This window comes from Drosophila albomicans, chromosome 3, assembly GCF_009650485.2.
Source record: "Drosophila albomicans strain 15112-1751.03 chromosome 3, ASM965048v2, whole genome shotgun sequence".
NCBI lineage: Eukaryota > Metazoa > Arthropoda > Insecta > Diptera > Drosophilidae > Drosophila > Drosophila albomicans.
This window is the reverse complement of record NC_047629.2, coordinates 1,385,005-1,406,529: the sequence shown is the minus strand read 5'-3', so window position 1 is coordinate 1,406,529 and position 21,525 is coordinate 1,385,005. Positions and strand designations below refer to the sequence as shown.

The 21,525-nt window shown below is 37.6% G+C and overlaps 3 protein-coding genes across 13 annotated transcripts; 1 reads left to right on the top strand and 2 right to left on the bottom strand.

The window, feature by feature from the left end:
• Positions 1-207: 207 nt before the first annotated feature.
• LOC117567706 (endophilin-B1) lies at positions 208-3,991 on the top strand. Of its 5 annotated transcripts, none has more exons than XM_034247836.2 (7): positions 208-386; positions 535-968; positions 1,028-1,091; positions 1,271-1,306; positions 1,417-1,607; positions 2,368-2,608; positions 2,669-3,991. In XM_034247836.2, the coding sequence occupies exons 1-7, from the start codon at positions 309-311 to the stop codon at positions 2,795-2,797; spliced, it is 1,173 nt and encodes a 390-aa protein (XP_034103727.1). In that variant the 5' UTR covers positions 208-308; the 3' UTR covers positions 2,798-3,991. The 5 variants fall into 5 exon arrangements, with proteins under 5 accessions (XP_034103727.1, XP_034103732.1, XP_034103733.1 ...); XM_034247841.2 differs by lacking the exon at positions 2,368-2,608 and adding an exon at positions 1,824-2,070; XM_034247842.2 differs by lacking the exons at positions 1,271-1,306; positions 2,368-2,608 and adding an exon at positions 1,824-2,070.
• LOC117567705 (uncharacterized) lies at positions 3,988-6,451 on the bottom strand. The gene is made up of 3 exons (XM_034247835.2): positions 6,145-6,451; positions 5,937-6,073; positions 3,988-5,650 (listed from the first exon to the last, which is right to left on the bottom strand). Exons 1-3 carry the CDS (start codon positions 6,283-6,285, stop codon positions 4,102-4,104), a joined length of 1,827 nt encoding a protein of 608 aa, XP_034103726.1. The 5' UTR covers positions 6,286-6,451; the 3' UTR covers positions 3,988-4,101.
• A 638-nt stretch (positions 6,452-7,089) lies between these two features.
• LOC117566996 (ataxin-2 homolog) lies at positions 7,090-21,393 on the bottom strand. Of its 7 annotated transcripts, none has more exons than XM_052003526.1 (6): positions 21,053-21,393; positions 11,777-13,545; positions 8,872-9,075; positions 8,257-8,808; positions 7,435-7,488; positions 7,090-7,376 (listed from the first exon to the last, which is right to left on the bottom strand). In XM_052003526.1, the coding sequence occupies exons 2-6, from the start codon at positions 13,464-13,466 to the stop codon at positions 7,348-7,350; spliced, it is 2,529 nt and encodes an 842-aa protein (XP_051859486.1). In that variant the 5' UTR covers positions 13,467-13,545; positions 21,053-21,393; the 3' UTR covers positions 7,090-7,347. The 7 variants fall into 7 exon arrangements, 6 of the variants coding, with proteins under 6 accessions (XP_051859486.1, XP_051859488.1, XP_051859487.1 ...); XM_052003528.1 differs by lacking the exon at positions 21,053-21,393 and having other exon boundaries at positions 11,777-13,426; positions 13,461-13,515; XR_007954714.1 differs by lacking the exon at positions 7,090-7,376 and having other exon boundaries at positions 7,867-8,808; positions 21,053-21,391.
• Between the last annotated feature and the right edge of the window lie 132 nt (positions 21,394-21,525).

Genomic DNA, 21,525 nt, shown 5'->3' with positions numbered 1-21,525 from the left:
TTTGACACGAATATTTCTTATTAGACTACTGCTTAATTTAATAATTAAATGTGACTTTCATAAACTTACATTGCACACATATTTGTGCAATTTCAAACATTATAGATATTCTGAAATATATTTTATTTTATTAACGTATCGATACGAAAAGTATTGATTAGCGATGAAAACGACCTGACTGAGTATCGATAGACGCCAGAGGAGATTGATAAACGCGATTGCTTGGAATCTCAGTTTCTTATTAGACCATTGATAAATACAAACAAAAGTTTTGTCTGCAACACAAAATTCGTAATAAAAGTGTTAAAATGAATATTAATTTACCCAATTTCAATGTTAAAAATCTCGTTAAGGAGGCGGGCAGTACAATATCTCGTGTTGTGCAGGTAGAATAACGTTTTTGCGATTGCCTAAGCTCGTTCTTGTGGTTGGGGGTTTCTGTGAAGTATTTTTGGTTGGGTGTTGGGTGTTTTTTTTTTTTTTTGGACTGCGCACTCAATTGACTTTTTTGCGTTTACCCTTGCCCTTTTGCAGCTGACAGAGGAGAAACTTGGCACCACCGAGCGTACCGAATACGATTTACACTTCCAGAATCTAGCGGAACGTGCCGATGTGACCAAAACATGGACAGAGAAAATCGTCCGAGATACCGAATCGGTGTTAATTCCAAATCCACAGAATCGTGTCGAAGACTTCATATTTGAAAAGATTGAAAAATCGAAGCCAAAACGTCTCAGCAACCTGGAGCATCTGGCCCTGGACATGATCGAAGCAGGCGGAGATTTCGGGCAGGATATGCCCTATGGTCAAGCCCTCATTAAAGTTGGTCAAGCAGAACAAAAGGTGGGACAGTGTGAGCATGATTTCATTGCCACTTCAGGCATTTGTTTTACGCAACCGTTGCGCAAATTCCTCGATGGAGAAATGAAAACCATAAGCAAAGAGCGTGGCATTCTGGAGACGAAGCGGTGAGTGTATTTCTTGATCAATATTATTTCTGTTCTAAGCATATTAACGATAATTGCAGTTTGGATCTGGATGCGTGTAAGAACCGTGTGAAGAAGGCACGCAGCATGCTTGGACAGCAGTCGGTGAGTGAAGCGGTGTGAGAGGTGTGATGGTTATTGAGGGGGTGGTGAGATAAAATTAGCACTAAGCTCATTATGGATTTTTGCCTTTGCTTTTACTCTTCTTATGCTGCTTTCACACATCATATATACCATATCAATATATCTTCTTCTGTATGGATGTCTCGATTTGTGATTTATAGAAAGATGGCATCTCGCCAGAAGCTGTCTTGGAACAGGTATCGCCCTTAGTGGTGTCCTCTTAATGTCTTTTTGACTTCACTTGATTTACTAAAATTGATTGGAAAATATCTCATTTACAAATATTTCTATTTGTTGTGCAATGCAGGCGGAACGGGATCTTCGTGTGGCCCAAGCCGAGTTTGATCGCCAATCGGAGATAACCAAGTTGCTGCTGGACGGCATTAGTACATCGCAGGCCTCCCATCTGCGTCATTTGCATGCATTCATACAGACTCAGGTGCGCTACTATAAACAATGCGGCGATGTCATGGATCAACTGCAACGCGATTTGGCCAAGTGAGTAAACGAATATTTCTCAAAATGGGTGACTGAAAGACGTGTAGTATGCTTAGTATATGCAATTTAGTTTGTTCCCTTTTATACTTTGATTTTGAAATGGCGGCACTCTAATCCCAACTTTGCACATTTGTCGGCTGAATGAACAATTGAAAAGATATGTTGTGGGCCATTCGTTTGACCTTTTACGGTTTGTATTGTTTTGTGGTCTTACAGAATGCAGCCCGCCAAGCCACGCCTGCGCATAAATAGCGAAGATGTCGATGGGCCTCCCAGCATAGTGTCGGCTCATTCATTTGACTCTGATTGCGATAGCAATTGCACTGCACTAGCACTTGCTCTAGATGCAACGAGTAATGATATTGAGGCTGGTTATACTAGCATTCATATTGGTCAGAACAAGGCGCTGACGCATCTGTTGGAAGACTTTGAGATCGAATTCGATACGAGCGCCATAACAACAGTTTAATTCCATGTTTGAGAAACTCTCGAAAAAGCCTTGAATCAAAATTGAAATATTGTAATTGGTTAACATATTGTATACGTAATTAGTCATAGATTTTATATTGATTGTTACTGTTCTCACATCGTGATTCGTCTAGTCTTCGTATTGTTATGTGTTAATCATTCTGTTCATAGTTCTGATCTCACAATTTGTCAACGGTTTCAAATTTTAATAGCACCCCGCAAACCAAATTCAAACCCAATCAATTACAAACACAATCAAGTCTCTAAAGTCTGCCTCTGCGTCTTCCATCAGCTTGGGAGGCCCAACACCATACGCACCGCTCGATCTAAACGATGCATCCAAGTCCAACTCCGCTGGCGGTGCCTCCGCTGGACACCGTGGCGCTGGTAACAACAACACCAGCTCTGGTCATGGTCAGAAACCAAATCAATCCATCCCAATGCACGTTAACGTCGATCAAATGCAGCGTGCTCGAGTGTTGTGCTCCTATGATGCTAAGGATCACACAGAATTGAATTTAAGTGCGAATGAGGTATGTTGGAAATTGTATTCAATGTTATTGTGCATTATCAAGATTCATTTACATTCGCAGGTCATCTTTGTCACCGAATGCTCACCGGTCAACGAGGATTACATGTATGGTAAGCAGGGTCTGATGAAGGGCTTGGTGCCCCGCGCATTTGTGGAAATGCTCGACGAGGAGCAAGAGGTTCCACTCTAAGGTAACTCATAAGGCCGAACAAACAACTGATAAGACACAGCCAGTGGCAATTTAAACTCAAGCTAACATTGAATATACATATATACGGCATACGCGAAAAGATATTAATGCGAATTACTCATACACATTTAGATGATGAAGGCAATTAATTGGACAATTACAATTACATTATTCATACATACATAATACATATGCAAGAGAGTACAATAATTTATCAGAATATACATATACAATATACAACATACCTATATTATATTAGCTTAGTCCATGTCGTTCAATCAGTGTGCCTCTAGTAACCCAAGCATTCCAAACAAAACGTAAATAAAAACCAACTCCTGCATAGAACTTCCTATCTAGTTCTCTTGCTCATTGCTCAGCTTTTAATGGCCAGCAAAGGTCAAATATATACATACATATATAATGCTAATATCAAGAAGAATCTCTGCAATGCAATTGTTTTTATAATTCCTTGAAACTCAATTACTTACAAATTAATTACTATACAAAAAAAATCTCAAATATTGTTACTTGTAAACTTATCTTTATATAATGCAAAAATGTTTACAGAATATCCCAAGTTTTATAATTGTTGCTAAAAATAATCTAATCTACAAGAAAAGCCTTTTATTCTTATTATTCCTAAGCCTAATCTCACATTGAACAAAGTATTATATTTTATGTTATTTTGTTAATTGTTTACGGTTAGTTATATTTAAATATACATTTATGAGATTGTTAATTCTATATACTAGTATTTGTCTATTTATCAACTCGGTATTTAAAGTGTCGCATTTCATCTCACATTTACTTAAGTTACACTATTTAATACTCATTAACGCACTTCCATTTAAAAGATTTGCAACTCCTTGTTTTGGTGCAATTTCCCAAGTCAATTACGTATTGCTTGTAAGGTTTGAAAACAAAAATCCCCCCAATTGAATATTGAAAAAAGACAACACCAAACAAAAGCCATGCCAATCCAGACTTTAAGCGTAATCAAAGCAATGAAAATAAAATTTAAATAAAAACGTACAATAAAAAGGCATAGGCGAGCGAATTAAACAACGATCTTTAGGTTTTCAACGTTGAAATGCGAATAGAAAAGATTTTAAAACTATGTAAAGCAAATGTATCAAATATTAAATAACACACATATAAATAATTGAAATACAATAAAATGTTTACAAAAATTCATGCCAATATTGAATATTTATTTAAAAATTATATATTCATAATACATTCACAATATGGTTTTGGTATCAGATTATCGATTAGATTAGACATTTAGATTAGATTTAGATTCTTCAAAAAAAATCAAAGTGCGGATCACTATCGTCACTGAGAAAGTCATCTTCGTCCTCGAACTCCGTGTCGAACGAATTGTCGGAATCAAAGTTATAGTCATCAGGATCAATGTTGAATAAATCGTGCATGTTGAAACTACAAGTGCCCGCGGATGGCAGTGTGAGAGTTACATCGATAATTTTCTTGGCAGCCACCTCCGGATGATGCAACGTCTGATAATTGACACTAGTCCCAGTCACAGTTAGCTTAATGGGAAGTGTTCGTGGCGTGTTTTGTGCGAGTTTTAATTTCAAAATAATATCTTTTAGAAGTTGGTCCGTGATTTGGACACAATCATTAAGATGCAACACATGCAGCTTTGCGCATGCAAGTATAAGTCGAAGTATGCCGTTATCAGTTATATTGATACTATATTTTAGATTGATCTCCTCTAAATTTTGAAGAGAGTATAAAGATTCTAGACTTTGATCGGTAATTTCATTGTTGTTGGGCAAATAAAGCGTACGCAACGCGCCCAACTTGCCAATATCCAAGAGCATGGGAGCATTGATACAGTTGGAGCCGCGGGATTCAAAGTACTCCAATTGCATGGACTTGTGCTCCGCCAGTCCAGTAATTAATCTGGTGGGTAGCGTATCAGTTGGATAGGAATGTAGTATAAGTTTCTTCAGGCTCGGTAATTGTCCAACGTATTGGTATTCAGCATATTCGCGACTTCCACAGTTCGTGGCCAACACTTCGAGAGATTCACAGCACTTTTCAACGACCAGTTCTCTAAAACATCTTGGTACACTCTTCAGATGCAGTTCCTTAAGCTGTGTCAATGCCTTGCAAGCCACAGCTAACTTCTCGGCTAAGATGCCAGAACAGTTCGTTAGGATCAAAGTTTCGACGCAACGTGGAAATCGATCCATATTCTCACCAGTCAGCCTATCATTGTGTGCTAAATCGATTTTCTTCAGTTTCTTTAGATGACCCATAGCCAGTAGCCCATCATTGCTTAGAGCGCAACCACGTAACTCGACGCTTTCGAGACTCTTCAGTTTGGCAAACATTTTGGACATGGATGTCGATGTCAGTTTGTTTGCCATGACTCGCATCGATTGCAGATTAATGCAGTACTTTCCCAGAAATTCGCACACATGTTTGCAGTGACGTTCCGGCATAATACCCTCAATATGCTGAACATGCCTGCCGGAAAGCTTGAAGAAGTCTCGTACATCCCACACAGTCATTGACTCGAAAGTATGAAAATTCACAAATTTTTCCAGCGTTGGCGACACATTCTGATAAACGTTGCGAAAGCGAATGCAGCTGCGAGCAAAGTGTATGCGATCGGCTAGCGCTAACATGCGTACTATATGCTCCAAACAGTCATCATTTAGACGCATTATGGGTATAGTTTCTGCCTTGGAATGGTTTCCTTTTGGTGGCTGCATATTTGCTGGATAACGCGTCAAGTCCTGCGCATCGGGTTGATGCCAACTATCGCTGGGTCTCACGCTCAGACGGCATCCATTGACATAGTGCACTTTGCGCTGCAATGCTCTGCAAAAAATAAATTTAGTTTTAGTCACTTGTTGTCTATATGACATCGGCGAATCAAAAAATAGTTGGAGCAAAGCTAGTGTATCTGAATTGTTTAATACCAAACTGCTAATTTTTACAAATGTACCATTTCAGAACTTGTGCTCCAATGGACTTGCAAATCAAAAATAGAACCTGTTTCAATTTAAACATTCTTTTATGCTACGGTTAAACTCAATTGCGACCGTTTTGTTACACATGATTTGGTACATTTGTTCTGTGATAACAGTTATGCTCTTTTACTTACTTGGCCGCATGACGAGGATTGTGAAAACAAACATATCCACTTCTTGGCTTACTGGCAGTTCCCTTTGCTTCCAGTATTTGCAGGCGAGCAACATTTCCAAATTTGGCGAAATACTTACGCAGCTGACGCGATGTCACCTGAATATGAAAACGCAATGAAGCAATGTATACATACACTAAAATTATGTAAATATTTGCTATATTCTTACCAAATTTGAAATATTAAAGAAAAACAGGTTCTTCACTAATACATGGTCTTCGGTGTACACCAGTTCATCTTTGAAGTAAAATGTTTGTTTCGCCGGAGTTTGAGCATTCCACAAATCCACAGCAAATGAAATACAATCCATTTTTCTTGAGCTAGATGTCTAAACTAAATTTGTTTGACATATAATTTGAGATTGATTTGCAGACAACTACTTTCAATGATGAATAAAGAACTGTCAAACTTGTACAAATATTTAGAATTGTTACTCTGTATTCACAAAAAATGAATGAATGTGGATAGGCGATTATCTGTTGAATTCACACGAGTTGCTCATATCGATAAGGAACATATCGATAATCATTGCTTAGGTATAGAACGCTGCGCGATACTATTCGATATATTTCTTGTGGCAGTAGTAAAATCTCGCAATACAATTTATACAATTACAATTTACAAGAAGTATTCCATTGTCAGCATCTTTTTATACTGTAATGTTGCAACAGTTTCGCAAGTGCAAGCAAAATTCATATACTAACCTTTGCCGGTAGGCTACATTGACTTTGCTTTGAAATTTCGATTACGATTAAAAATTTTGAGGACTTTTTTATGGGGGATTCCCTTATGCACTAAGGACATATGTACATGCCAAAGGAAAATCAACATTACTTGGGGTTCTATTAATCACTTATTGCGTTAAATATGTTTTTGAGATCCTAGTTTACTTCCGGCATGAAAGGTATAACTATTCCGTCTGATATATCCAATACCAAACATTCGATTAAACATAAAAAATGTAAATATATATATTATAACAATATGCAAAATTTAAGGAAAGGAAACTTTTATTAAAATCACAATAGTTTCCAGTTTTTGTTGTAGAAAACCTTTATATGTATAGTTTTTTTTATTTACAAATTGTACATATTACAATTAAAATTCACTATATTAAATGTACAGAAGTGCTACTAAGTCTTGATTCTTATACCAGAAAATCAACAATTATTTTTGTATTATTAAGTATATGTGTATGTATGTATGTAAGTATATACAACGATCGCTGCCAGCAGCGTCTCAATTTTTAATACAATTACAAAAGCAAATTTAATCCGTTACAATAATTTAAGGAACCCACATATGTATAATCGGTGTGAGTGCTGTCTAGTTTTTATCTGTTATTCTGTGTGTTAAATGTTTGGGCCAACTGTCACGACAGTATCCAAGAGTGTATAATACCTGTGTAATAAAAATATGTTTACGAAAAACCTTTATTAAAAACGCAAGGGGTTCTTACGGTTTTCACCTGGTGAGAGAGTAATATGTATGTCCTCACGGTTGAGCATTGGTGCTGCAAAACAATGTTAATCATTTTATTTAAAATTATATATACACAAAAAAAAAAAAAAATGAAGCGCGAAGGCAAAAACAGCAAAAAGCAGACTTGGTAAATATTGAAATAACTTTTGTTTTTTATTTATGCAAGCTGCTTAAATTAATAATAAACTTAGTAGTAGAGCGATATCGCTAAAACAGATATTGAGGCATTTGTTATTTACATAAATATTATTTAAACAAATCTATGTGTAAATATTGTTAATAATGTATGCGCATTCTACATACATATATATAAATTTGAATGTTAATATATGTAATTTAGTTGGGTTTCTCTCTTTTTAATGTTGTTGTGTCTTTCAAATGAGCAGCGAGTTCGGTTACAAACACTCACACATTAGATGTCCTTTTTTATGACTTGACTTTTTCACTTATGCTTAACTGGAAACTAGATTAAATTCTATCACAGTTTCAAAGTTCAAAGCCAACATGCACACAACACGAGCAAACCATGCATGTTAGAGAACTCTGGGTTGGTTATATCTATGTACGCATCTACATAGAACCTATGGAGCTCGAATCCTTGGCAATTAGCACACAAGTGTATGATGGTTATCACTTATCAAGCCAGGCAAGCTGGCGATCGATCTATCAATCAATCGAACAATCAATCACGTGTGTAAAGCATATGGCTGTTGCCGATTACCATCGGATCCAGCTGCAGCAGCTGTTGTGGGCGAGGAATTTGCATTATCATTGCCGCTTGGCAGTATGCGTATCATACCCGGCTGGATCCTAACATTTTCACAGGCTTCGCAAACGTTCAGTTGCGGATGGTTGCGGAATGTACACAAGTTGCAGGCCCACGTGTCCAGTGGCTCCTCACCCTCGTCCTCATCTGATCCGGACAGGGATTCCTCCTCCTCATCATTAGTGTGGGCTCGTGGAGGTGGGATAGAATGCGGTGCAGCTGCCGCTGCTCTCGCCGCCGCCTCAGCACGTTGATGTTGCAGAAATTGCTGAAACTGATAGTATTGCGCATAGGTGGGTGGCGGCTCCTGCATCTGCAGATGCATCTGCTGCTGTTGGTATTGCTGCTGCGGCGTCAGGCAGGCCGAACTGGGCGCACTGCTATGCTGCTGCACATAGTCTAGTTGCGACTGTGTTGGAGGTGCCGGTACCGAATGAAGCCGCAGCGAATTTGGAGGCACCCTGCCAGGAGCACCACGCTGGCGTGGGTGGGGCTGCTGCGGTGTCTGACTGTTATTACTCGCTGGCGCTGAGAGCTGACGATTCATGGGATTCGACGCGGCAGCAGTGCCATTGAGTTGGGGATCTGCAACAGATGGAATCCAAATAAATAAGTGTATCTAATACAATCTTAATTCGTGCGCCTTACCATTTATCATATTGAGCAGCCGCTGACAGTCGTCAGTAAGCTTCCTTATATCTCTATCCAGTCTTTCCGATTCGCCCACTGGTATCGGTTCGGTCAGTATGTTAATTTCCTGCTCAAGGCTAAGCAGGCGCTTCTTGTTATCACGCAGCACATTGGCTAGCTTATCCCGCCGTGTCTTCTGTCGCTCGATGGTGGCTGCATGGACTGAAAGCAGAATAGCACAAATAACGATCAGTTATCGATATGTATTATATAGTAAATGCATATGTCCTCTATTGGCATTAGTGTCTGTTTGAATGGGCTTGCTTAATACCTCACATTTTATTACTCTGTTTGTTGCTAAAAATAATGGCGCGCATTTTTGCGCACGCTAAAAGTTCATAAACAAATTTAAATTTAGTCAAAATGCGCAAACACACGAAAAATCAATCTAATAATAATTTATTTTCCTGAAAATAAGCAGCGCATCGCCCTATTTGAAACGATTTTCTCGATTTTGATTTTAACAAACAAAAAGAAAATAAAACAAAATTCAAATAATATGAAATAAAATTAAAACAGAGACAAATATTTTTAGACATTTGATAGATTTCTAACGGAAATAGCAAACAGGGCAATGGGCCAAGGGAGGATCTCAAGACCCATCGGACATCTATAGTATGTATGAATATGCGAAAATGTTATGTGGCCTGCTATATAAAACTAGGAGGAAATTCGGATGAAATTTGTACGTCATTTGCGGGTGTTTGCAAACATTTTAATTGATAAATAAATTCATTAATGGTAAGCGCGAAAAATAATTGCAAAGTAAGATAGAAAAAGAAATGATCTCGAATACACACATACATATATATAATCGTAATGGTAGCGTTATTCGACTTTGATTGACTGTCGCTTTAAATTTTTGTCTAAAAGCAAATGCGTTTCCTAAGAGTCTAAGTGTTTTTGCTTTTGTTTTTATTATAGTTTGTGAACCATGTGATTAAATGTCAGCGCAACAATTTTCGTCATTATCTTCATCACCATCATTCTTGCTATGAATTATATTGAAAAAGATTTTCTTTCCCCGAATTTCTTGAGGCGGCCCACGCTGCGTATGCTTAACATGTCAAGTAGTCGCCTTATATGATCTAACGGAATCCGAATTAGTTTCTCTCGTCGCTCGTTTTGCCCTGAACTTGAACGAATCTAAACAACAAAGCACCGCAGAGAAGAGAGCAAAATTGTTGTATAAATAAAATACGATATACTGGTCAGAGAAACTCGCGGGGGAATGCGCCGCCGGTGGAAACACATTGAAATTATTTAAAAGCATCGAGAAAAACACAAGAGAAATGCGAAAACAAAACGAAATGAAATAAAGCCAATGGGGAATGCGAAAAAGAAATGGGCAAAGGCCAAAGAAATCAGACAAGAGACATTTCGACAGCAAATAATGTGCCGGACTCTGTATATAGATAAATAAAAGCGTGGGCGGCATGCATATACATATATCTATGTAAATATGTATGTCGATGGGATAGGTGTATTTGTACACCTTGGGTAAGTTATATTCTAATCACAAGATTATGTAGTAAACTAAATGCATCAAACGATTAGTTATGGATATTATCATTTCTATTTACGTTTCACAAAAAGTATATTTGATTAAGCCACAGTAAATTCATATGCAGGTGCAATAAAAATATAGTAACTTAGGTATTTAAAAATTAGTGATTAAGGATCAACCTCAATATTTTTATTCTAATTAGTATTCAAACAAATAAGAAAGTTCCAGTGTGTTTGAGCAGTAGTGTGGTATTAATTATAAAATATATCGCAAATAAATTTTTAGAAATCAAAAAGCTATAGTTATTATATGTATAAAAAATAATTCCTGTAACTTCAAAAATTACGCTTGTTATTCGATTTTTATCGACTTGCGGGGCGGAAGTGGGCTTTGAAAAAATGTGAAACAAACTTCATTTGCGTGCAAGGATAACAAGTGCTCTCGAAAATAATATCTCTATTTCTTATAGTCTCTAAAATCAAGGTGTTCATATGACGGACATGGCTTTCGTCTCGACTATTGACGCTGATCAAGAAAATATATATTTTATAGGGTCGGAGATGCCTCCTTCTGCTTGTTACATACATTTCCTAAAGGCACAATCTTATAATACCCTTCTACCTTATCAGTAGCGAGTATAAAAATAAGTAAACCTGTAAATGCAATTCTACAAGTATTGTAGTATGTTGGTTTTTAGTAAACACACTCAGCACGAAGACTCCACACCTTCGTATTATTCATTAAAGAACTGCCCTCTCATTTCACAACGATTGGAATAACAAAATTATCTCTCGCATTCTCTTTTCGTACTCATTTCGGGGCGTAATTTAATTTGTTATCAATTGTAAACGGAATAGTCTGATAAGGACAAAACAACAACGAGACTTCCATGCGCGATTGAGCCACAATAACAACGAAAAAGCAGCCATAAATAGAACTCAGATATCGGGCGATTTCGTGCATGCGAAACATGACGAAACTATAACAATTACCTTTGACTGGAAATATATATTAAAAATGTTGAGACTGAAGTGTTTTTACTTATGATACTGTGATCTAATAACTAAAAATGCAGCAATTTCTTATCAAATCTTTAAAAGCCTGATAATTCGTGTAAGCAGATTTTCAATTCGTCGCCAATCTCATTTCGATCATTTTTCGAATTAATTGTCGCTACCGAATATATCGATACTTGTTGAAATGATTAATCGCAACCTTAGCGATAGTCACACACATTTGAGTGGACATTCCGCGAAGTGAACGATAAGCACTAGACGACCGAGAACACATGATTCTGCCACCTTTCCATTCCCATTCCCATCCCCAATCCCCATACTCCAATTGTTTTGCACTCACCTTCTCGATCGCATTCGGGCACGACGCCCTCATAGAGGGGCATGTGTGTGACGCTGGGGCTGTTGTCAGCGCTGCTGTTGTGCAAATGGTTGTTGTTGTAGTTGGAGGCAACAATGTGATTCTGCGCCTGTGTTGGATATGGAAATACTTGAGCCATCTCTTCGACTGCAGCCGTTGGCTGCGGTTGCGGTTGCTGTTGCTGCGATTGTGACGAAACAAATGCGGATGGCGGTGGCGTTGCTCCATCGGTGGCGAGGACAGGTGGGGGAGGGCAGGGCGCGTAGAGCGGTACCTGAGGACGCACACAACCGGCACTAAAGACGCTGCCCTCGTCGGTGACGATTAATTGGAAATTCTTATGGGTGCCACGACGCGCGTCAAAGCTACTGCTCGAATATGTGATGCCGCTGCTGCCGTTGCCACTGGCCGCCGGGCCGGCCGTAATGTCAATGGTCGCGGGCGCAGCGCCGCCGTTCGACTGTTGCGGTTGTCGCAATGTGAGATTCAGCGACGTGAAGCTCTTCCTTCCGCTCGGGGTGCTCGCTCCAGATGTGGGCGATGGCGGCGTTGGCGATATTGCGACGGCGTTGTTTGAAAATTCGCGTGCATACGGCGGTTCCGGCTGTAGCGTTATAACTGAGCGATGTCGAACTGGAGAACGCAATTGCGCAGTTGTTGTCGTCGGTGCTGGCGTCGCTGCTGTTGCTGTTGGGGCTGGTGCTGCTGCTGTTGCTGTTATTGCTGCTGACGTCGTTGGCGATGATAAGGAGACACTGAGCGACAGTTCAGACTCGCTAGAGCTGAGAGGGCTGGTGAGACAGGAGGAATCATTGGAGAAGCTGCTCAGCTGCTGCTGTTGTTGCTGCTGTGCGAGTGAGAGCGCAGCCCCATCGCCGCTGCTCGCTATCGCTGTCTGTCGCTTCGGTGGCAGCGGCGGCGCTCGCCTCAATGGCTTATACTGTGCACCTGGCGTCAGCTGTGGTGGCTGTTGTTGCTGCTGCTGCTGCTGCTGACGCTGTTGTATCTTCTGCTGCAGTTGCGCATTCAGCTGACGTTGCAGATTCAATGTGGTGGGACGCGGACGTGCTGGGGGTATAATTGGTGGCGCCTCGACACTGTCGCTATCGTTGCCGTTGCCATTACCGTTGGCATGGCCAATGGGTGGTTGTGTCGGCGCAGCACGTGATGGTTTTAAAGGCGTCGGTGGCTTTGTCTGTCGTTGCTGCAGCTGCTGTTGCTGCTGTTGTTGTTGTTGCTGCTGCTGTTGCAACACCTTTGCGGGATACGACTGCACGGGTATGGGATGCAGTGAGAGCTCCTTTTTCAACATTTGTATGCAATTATCACGCTGATGGCAATTCTCATTGACGCATTGCGTCACCAGGGCATCGGGTAGCGTTGGAAACTCCTGCTTCATCTCATGGAACAGGTGCATAATACTAATGTTTGTGCACTGGCAGCTTAGCTTTGCTTTTGGCCTTGCTGCCTCCTCCAGCTGTTCATAACTGCTGCTTCTACTAATGTTGTTGTTGTTGCTGATCCGTTTGGGGGGCAACTGTTGTTGCTGATCCTCGTCGGCGTTGAGCAGTGCCTTGAATTGAAAATGTTGATGCAGTGCCTCGCTTATGGAGGGCGTGTTGTTGTGGGCTTGGATTATTCGCTCTTTGCTGTTGCTGTGGAGAATTGCCATTTAGTTGGAAATTGTTGGCTCCGGGCGGCGTTGGTGGTGTAGCCGCCATTTTAGGCCATCATTTGTCACTGCTGCAGACCTGTAAGTAGCAACCATAATAATGGAAATTAGTGCGCTAATTAAATTAAGAATCGATTTTAAATGATTCACAAATGGAAATAGAAAGCGAACGTCACCTCTCCCACTCATTAGTTCATGGCTAGAATTAGCACAAACAGCTAACTCGAAGCAAACTCAATGAATATGCCGATGCCGATGTCGATGTCGATGCTGTGGCTGCTGCTGCGATGCAAGCAGAGAAGCTGGCAAGAATCAAAGAGCTTCAAACAATTTGGATAAGCACCGAGAACAATAAACAAATGACTGAAAATTTAAAAATATTTATGACACCATTCAAGGCGAAGCATAAAAAATTGCTCAAAACTTTTGTGCGAAAATAACGCAAAATGTGAAACACGATAATAATAATAATAAAAGAAAGACGAACGGGGAAAATTAAATAGACAGACCAGCTAAATCTCGTTATCTCGTGCTGCTGCCAGTGCTAGGCCAGTGTCAAGGATGACATCGACTCTATGTCAAAGACAAATAAGGTGCAGAAATAATGAGCAACTATTGGCATTGATGAATTGGTAAATGTGACGTCCAGAGAGTTAAGTTGTCAATAAATATTATAAGTTTGCACTTATTATTTAATTTCTTTCTTTTTATTAATCACTTACATTTTGATATGAACTAATTTTGAATATTATTGATTTAATCGCGCACTTGAAAGCGCTTAGAAAATTCGAAGAAAATCGTTTTATAAATATGATTGATGATGTTTGTTAAACAATACACACACACACAATTTTGTTTGCTTTGCTTTCAGTCCTTTTTTAATAATTGAATATTGTTTATTGCCATTTACATTCAATGCATATGTATTTGTTTTTGGTTTGTTTTCTATTTGTGTTATTTGCCATAAATATTAACATCCGAGTTATTTCACAATTCAATTAGAACTCAGTTTTCTGCACATGTTCAATCATAAATTTTTGCACGTTGGTGGCTAAATCATTATAATACATATTCAAATATGCTTATTAACATTTTAATGTGCTGAAATATTTTTTATCAAAACAGAACACAATCTCCCGCAGTTTTCCGCAATTCTCAAAAGTCTCAGAGACGCGTTTGTACGCCTTAAATGCCAGCGATAAACTGAAAACATTTTCGAAAATAATTTCAAAGAGTCTTCAAAAATTGAGAAGCATACATCTCACATACATATGTTTGTTTCTACATACGTATAAACATACAAGTGTATGTGAAAACATGCTCGCAATTAAATGAATGCCGTCGAATAACAACACACACAACTTGTAATTTCCTTCTCGCCACAATATGTGTATGTGAAATGCATTCCACTATAAATATCAACAAAAAACAAAGAAGTAATAACAATAATACAAAGCGTATTACGCTGTATTCATTAGTTCTATTAATTCCCTTTAACATGTTATGAAGTGAAACGAATCAATTAAATCATTCAATATTTTTGACAAACACACACATTGAGAAAATTAAAAAGTAATAGAAATATTTTGCACTTGTATTGAGTTTTCTTTTCTGCACTCTTCTCTCTCTCTCTCTCTCACTCTTTCTGTGTTGGTAAGCAATTTTGCTCTTATAAATTTCTTAAAAATAAACTTTTGTGTGGGTGTTGCACAAAAGCATCGAGAATTGAATGAAATATTTGAAAGCAGGCAAAGAGATCAACAAAAAGAAAGAAAAAAACGAATGCGAAAAATAAATGAGAAGAAAATAAATGATATGCTGAGGTGAAAGAGTTGTATAGGAACGAAATTAATTAGTTATCAAAAAAGAGCGATCAAATCAACAAATGTACAATCGGCTAGACTATCTTCAAGTTAGACATACTTAATTACCAGACACATCGTCACAAGGATTAAATATAGATTAAAGAATATGTATTAAATCAGCCCTAATACATATGCATGAATATCTACAACAATATATTGGGGATTTTCGGCTCACCTGAGCTCTTCGAATGGAAACAACTACTGACGATATTAATAAAAACAAATAATAAACTTTCGTTCTCACATACAAAAATACGAGACTAGCAATAAAAAGTCAACATTTATGCACAAAAAACGCATTAATAATAAAGCATTGGCATTAAATTTGCGATGGCACATTTAACATGGCGCCATTAAAATGGCCACAGGCATAAATATTATTTATTCTATTTTTTCATTTTTTTTTAATTTATTAACACAAGAATAGCGAGAGAATTTGTTTCCAGCATTTTTTAGTTGAAAAATTTGACCAAACAACAAAATATAGCAAATAAATTCAACATATTTTCAGCGACGCTAAGATACCCTTTTTATATATATTACAAAAGTCTATTTCCAATATGTAGGTTATATATTTTTTGACGAAATTTTTTGCTCATTCGCTTTAAAATTTCGAAAAATGCGAGCGAACTTTAAATTAAGCAGTAATTAAAAGGCAAAACAACATCAAGAATTTAGTGCAAAAATGTTGAACATTTTCTTTCGATTTTTTTTATTTTTCCATCAAATTCCAACCAAAATTCTGTGGCCAGAACTTGTATAGTATTTAAAGCAAAGCAGATAGTTGAATACCCTACATAAAATAATTACAAAAGAAATTTAACATTTACTTGTAATACAAATACTTCGATGTCATTACGATAAAAGGCCAGTCAGCTTTTAGTATATTTATATACCATATTTTTATAGTATATTGATATATATTGTTCTCGAATGTCTATTGTCTGATCGCAAGAAAATAATGGTATAAAGGGGAATTTTGATTGAACGGGGAGGCAATAATGAAAATTTGTTTTATTTCGATAATTTATCTCGTTTACGTTTTGTTTGCTTGTTCGTTTCGTGCGCCTTATTGCGAGGGTGTAGCGCAGACAGACAAACAAACGAACGGCTGCAGACGTAAACGACCTTCACAATTAGCGAGATACAGATACAGATACAGATAGATACAGATATATGCAACAGATATACGAAATGTGCACGAGTTTTCGCCTCGGAAAGGAAAGAAAATCGACGTCAAAATGTGCAGCTTTTCTTGCTTAGTATATAGAAGAAACTGAGAGTACTCGTGTATGTTAAAGCAATATACAAAACGGGATGTATGCACAGACATCTGCATATTGAATATACTTACAAACATGGTATACTTGTGTATATTTGTATGCATCTGTGCACATATGTACATCTATCAAATGCAAAGGTAACTCATTTATTTTGCCAAACATAAAGCCTACATACATATAAGGAAAATAAAAAAAAAAACAAAAACGACAAACAACAAACAACAAAACAAATGTTTATAAACTAATTAATTTTTGGCAACACATATGTATGTACAAGTTTTATGGCTCGATCGGAACGGATCTTCTTGTAATTTCACGCAAAAAAATTCCATTCATTAAAATGCTTTTGTGAAAACTTTGGCGGCGCTTGGCGTATTCTTCGTTAAATATATTTACAGATCAACAAGCAAAAATTCAATAACCGCCAGTGCTGACTACTAAATACCCTTTATTCTGCTATTAGATGAAAGTGAACTCAGAAAACTCTTCAATACGTGAACGTTTATATTATACCAACAGCTGTTACATTACAGGGTATAATACTTGGGGTTTCCGTGCAGTCGATCAACAGATTTTCAAGTGGATCATCTGCCGTTTACAGGAAATTCCGACGTTTAGGTTTTTCCGAATGCTTTGGTATTTGGCGCCACCCTTTTTTTCTGTTGCTGACCCAGATCGTAGCAAATGGATTTGATATAAATCGAGTTAATGCTTATAGGATTTTAGGGCAATTATACAGCTTGGGAACCCTTCAAATTGACCTTTAAACTGCTAATTATACTTGTTTTTGTCTATTACAAAAAAAAAAAAAAAAAAAAAAAAAATACATTCTACGTATGGCATATTTTTATCAGTTCGGTAATCAACATTAATGAGATATACTCGCATATGTACATATGTATAGATTACCGTAACGACAGCCTTTGAAGGCCGAACATTTGAAGTATCAATGCATCGGCCGGAAATCTCATTGTCTGCTCTGTCAAAAAAATAAATAAATAAATAATATTTGAAACGAAAAAGAGAAACACAATATACTATACATGTACCGCCGTACCACGCACCGATCAGACACTCAATTCTGAAACAGAAAACATACGGTTCTCGAAGACAATGCGTAGAAAAACTAGAAAGAAAATAACTAGATAACTGTGCTATACACACAACATGGAAAACAACTTTCACTTTGTGTAGGGAACAACCGACAAAATACAAAACGAAGGGAACGAAAAAGAAAATAATTTTAAATATAAACGAAATATTATAAATCAAATGCAAAGACATGAAATGGAATGGAAACAACTCGCAAAATGGAACAAAAATAATTTAATTTTATTTTGTATTTTGTTATTTTTTTTTTGTTATATTTTGTATTTTCTATTTTGTGCGCCCGCTGCTGCTTGCCAATAATTTGAAGAGGCGTTTTGCGGAATTTTCTGCAGACGTCAGGCCTTGACTGACGTCATTGGCGCGAATTTCGAATCGGAAACAAGACAGAAATGCGTATCGTTTCTCCTGTCGTTCTCCTGCCCCAATATTACTTTGTATAGTGCGAAATAAAATCCATCATTCAATTTGTATTCAAAGTTAGATATGGGTTATTTATACATTAATCCCGTTGCCGCTACGGCTAATGTGAGCTAAGGGATTTCTTCAAGAGAGTTTATATTATTCGGTTCTCTGTTAAATGAGCGATTATGATGAAGAATTCCACAATACTCGATTATATATGAGCATATTTTCACCGTAAGTGGACCAATTTAAAGTATACTTGATATAGGGTATTTTCTAGACGAGTTTGCTTTTCTGTTGGGTGCTCGGCTAGCTTTCTTGTTCTTACCCTCTTCATAAATGTGAAAATAATCAATGCGAAGCAAAATACAACATCAATAACAATAATAACAACAACATTAACAACAATTTAAGTTATATTTAGAAGGTGCTCACTAAAAGTAAAAACAAGTAAGAAAGCTACAGTCGAGTGTACTCGACTGTGAGATACCCGCTACCCATTTTGAATTATTCTCAAAATATACCAAATATACTGCAAAAATACTAAAAATATACCAAATAGTATATGTGGTATATCGATATAGTACCGCATTCAAAATATACCATAGATGGCACAATATACCAGATTGTCAGCCAAAGCAACTAAGACCCCCAGTAAGTAGGCGTTTTTGCCCATACAAAAGTATTTCTTTAATAACTTCGACAATTTCTATTTGATCGCAACCAAATTTTCAGGGATCATAACTACTATAGTTATTACTGTATATACCAAAATTCGTAACTCTAGCTTTAAAATTACGCTTGTTATTCGATTTTTTTTGATTTGCAGGGGCGGAAGTGGGCGTGGCAAAAATTTGAAAAACAAACTTGATCTGCGTGCAAACATAACAAATGCTGTCGAAAAAAAATTATAGCTCTATCTCTTATAGTCTCTGAGATCTAGGTGTTCATACGGACGGACGGACAGACGGACATGGCTATATCGTCTCGGCTGTTGACGCTGATCAAGAATATATATACTTTATAGGGTCGGAGATGCCTCCTTCTACCTGTTACATACATTTCCTGCCGGCACAAAGTTATAATACCCTTCTACCCTATGGGTAGCGGGTATAAAAATAATAATAATAAATAAATAAAAGACATCCAGTTGAGGGGGTTGCTAGGGAAAATATGGTGTTAAATTGGGGTTTTCTAATCAGGAAAACCGCTTCGTGGTTAGCGGCAAATTTGCAAATTTGTATACTTATATGTATGTACATTCATCTCATGTTTAAAGAGCTAAAATTATTTACTCAGATGTTGATTACGAATTTCTAAAACTGAAAGTGCTGATAAAGTTACATATGTTTAAAGTCATGATTGGCATATTGTACACTGGAGTCCCCTCAATCAAATTTATTTTAAGCTTTTATTATATCTGAGGTCTCTGCTGGTACATAAAATGTTGACTGTTAGCAATTAATTACATTAAGTATAGTAGTAGGCGCTTGCTTGAGCAGGCTAATAAATGTGCTCAAAACAAGTATACACACTTTTTGTGAAATAATAATAATAATGTTTAATAGTCTCTGCGCTTAGATTGCCAACTACACTACGTTGAAATTATCAGCCTTATAGAGGGTTGTGTGTATATAGTTCATCATATTTAATTGTACATACAATTTCAATACGTAAATATGCAGGGAAATTCCCGCAATAACAACAACAAAGGCCCAGCAGCTCGAGAGTAGCCGCCGCCGCAACAACAACAACAACAACAATACATACATATAAACAAAGACGTAAAATGGAAACGACAAGCAGCAACAATAACAACAGATTTTAAAACATGTACAAGCACAAAAGTTTGCGCCACGCATCAACATATAGATGACAACTATTATTGAGTGATCTATATCAAGAAATGAGAGAACCTAAATTAAAAGTCGACAAAAATATTTGTTGTTGTCGGGTGACGTAGCTTATCAATTATCGAAACTGATCGTGACACGCCGTGCTAGGCCCGTGTTCATCTCTAGTAGGCGAGTGACAACAACGGAACCTGTCCGACGACCATTGATAAAACTATGCTAAAATCCCCGAACGCAAACAGTCGTTGAAACAAAATCAATATTTGCACTTTTAGATTAGAAATTATGGGGAAATATATAACCAAAGAAATACCTGTATACACACTAACACATTTAAATATTTTCGTTAGAATTGGGCCATAATGGCAAATCGGTAAGAGCCCTGGTCCCGGGTCCCAAATAGCTTTTTCCCAAGTCTATGCCCTGTCACGGTTTTTGTGTTATCATTGTGGTAATGGGGCGGGGGCGGAAATATTCATATAAAAACATACATACGTGGATAAGTACACACATACATATGTATGTGTATGAACGCGTATGGCTGTGTGTACATGTGTATGTACGTGCACTTAAACACACACTCACACAATGCGAATGTGCGAAAGAGACACGTAGAGCGACAACGGCGACGACGCGACGCTGCTCGGCTCGCTGTATTAACAGCAGAAACGGCAACAACAAGGTATGGCAAGATAAAAACCAGCCAGATCGTCGGCATGTATGTGTTAGTGTTTCTGAATAAGTGCGAACGAGAGAGCGAGTGCATAAAAACAGGTGACATTGGCAGCAGTGCTACGCAATAAAAGATAAAAAATACAAAATTCAAATAAAATGTATAAAATACCATCTGGTCTGGCCTAAGAAATTACATAGTAGAATATGAAATAAAACACAAACATGGCCCAAAAGGTGCACAGCCAGTTTTGTGTACACACACACGCACACTTAATTTTCAGTAGCAAATTTATGGACGGGGGTTAGACACGGATGCAACTTGTTGCATGTGTAATAGTAGTCGTTGTGCATATATGCACATACTATGTACAAAATAGTTAATCACATTGTATACTTACGAAAACAAGACAATTAGAATATGGGCGCTCTTTTGCTTTGTGTTGATTCCTCCTCAACAACACTTGGGTATTGCATGAACTTTTGTGTTTTCACTTATTCTCTTTCTTGCGGCCGTTTTTATTGCTGGCCTTTGGCTTGGCTTTCACTTTATTCTTTGCACTCGCAGAACAACGCACTTGTACTCGCTCGTGAAATTTCCGTTTCGTATCGTTCTCGCCAAGGGTATTTTCTCTTTTTTTTTACATTTATTATTAATCCAACAATTGTATTTATTTTGATTTTCGTTCGATTTCTACGCGATCCGTCTGATCCGCGAACTTAGCAGCAAATGAAAACAGCTGATTGTTTGATAACAGTGAACTAGACCTAACATTTTACTGAACTGTTATTAGCATCGATCGATTATTTAGTTTTTTATTGAATCAACATCACTTTTTATGACCGATGAATAAAAGTTTTAAATGTAAATTCT

Bases quoted from the DNA above. Each gene is read 5' to 3' on its own strand.
- LOC117566996 (XM_052003529.1), bottom strand. From the start codon at position 13,515: ATGGCGGCTACACCACCAACGCCGCCCGGAGCCAACAATTTCCAACTA. The intron at 13,427-13,460 runs ATTCTCCACAGC...AGCGAATAATCC, and splicing joins CAATTTCCAACTAAATGGCA to AAGCCCACAACAACACGCCC. The intron at 8,809-8,871 runs GTAAGGCGCACG...CATCTGTTGCAG, and splicing joins GCTGCTCAATATGATAAATG to ATCCCCAACTCAATGGCACT.
- LOC117567706 (XM_034247841.2), top strand. From the start codon at position 309: ATGAATATTAATTTACCCAATTTCAATGTTAAAAATCTCGTTAAGGAG. The intron at 1,307-1,416 runs GTATCGCCCTTA...TGTGCAATGCAG, and splicing joins CAGAAGCTGTCTTGGAACAG to GCGGAACGGGATCTTCGTGT. The intron at 2,071-2,668 runs GTTTAATTCCAT...TTACATTCGCAG, and splicing joins ATACGAGCGCCATAACAACA to GTCATCTTTGTCACCGAATG.
- LOC117567705 (XM_034247835.2), bottom strand. From the start codon at position 6,285: ATGGATTGTATTTCATTTGCTGTGGATTTGTGGAATGCTCAAACTCCG. The intron at 6,074-6,144 runs GTAAGAATATAG...TTTCATATTCAG, and splicing joins TCTTTAATATTTCAAATTTG to GTGACATCGCGTCAGCTGCG. The intron at 5,651-5,936 runs GTAAGTAAAAGA...TATTTTTTGCAG, and splicing joins AATCCTCGTCATGCGGCCAA to AGCATTGCAGCGCAAAGTGC.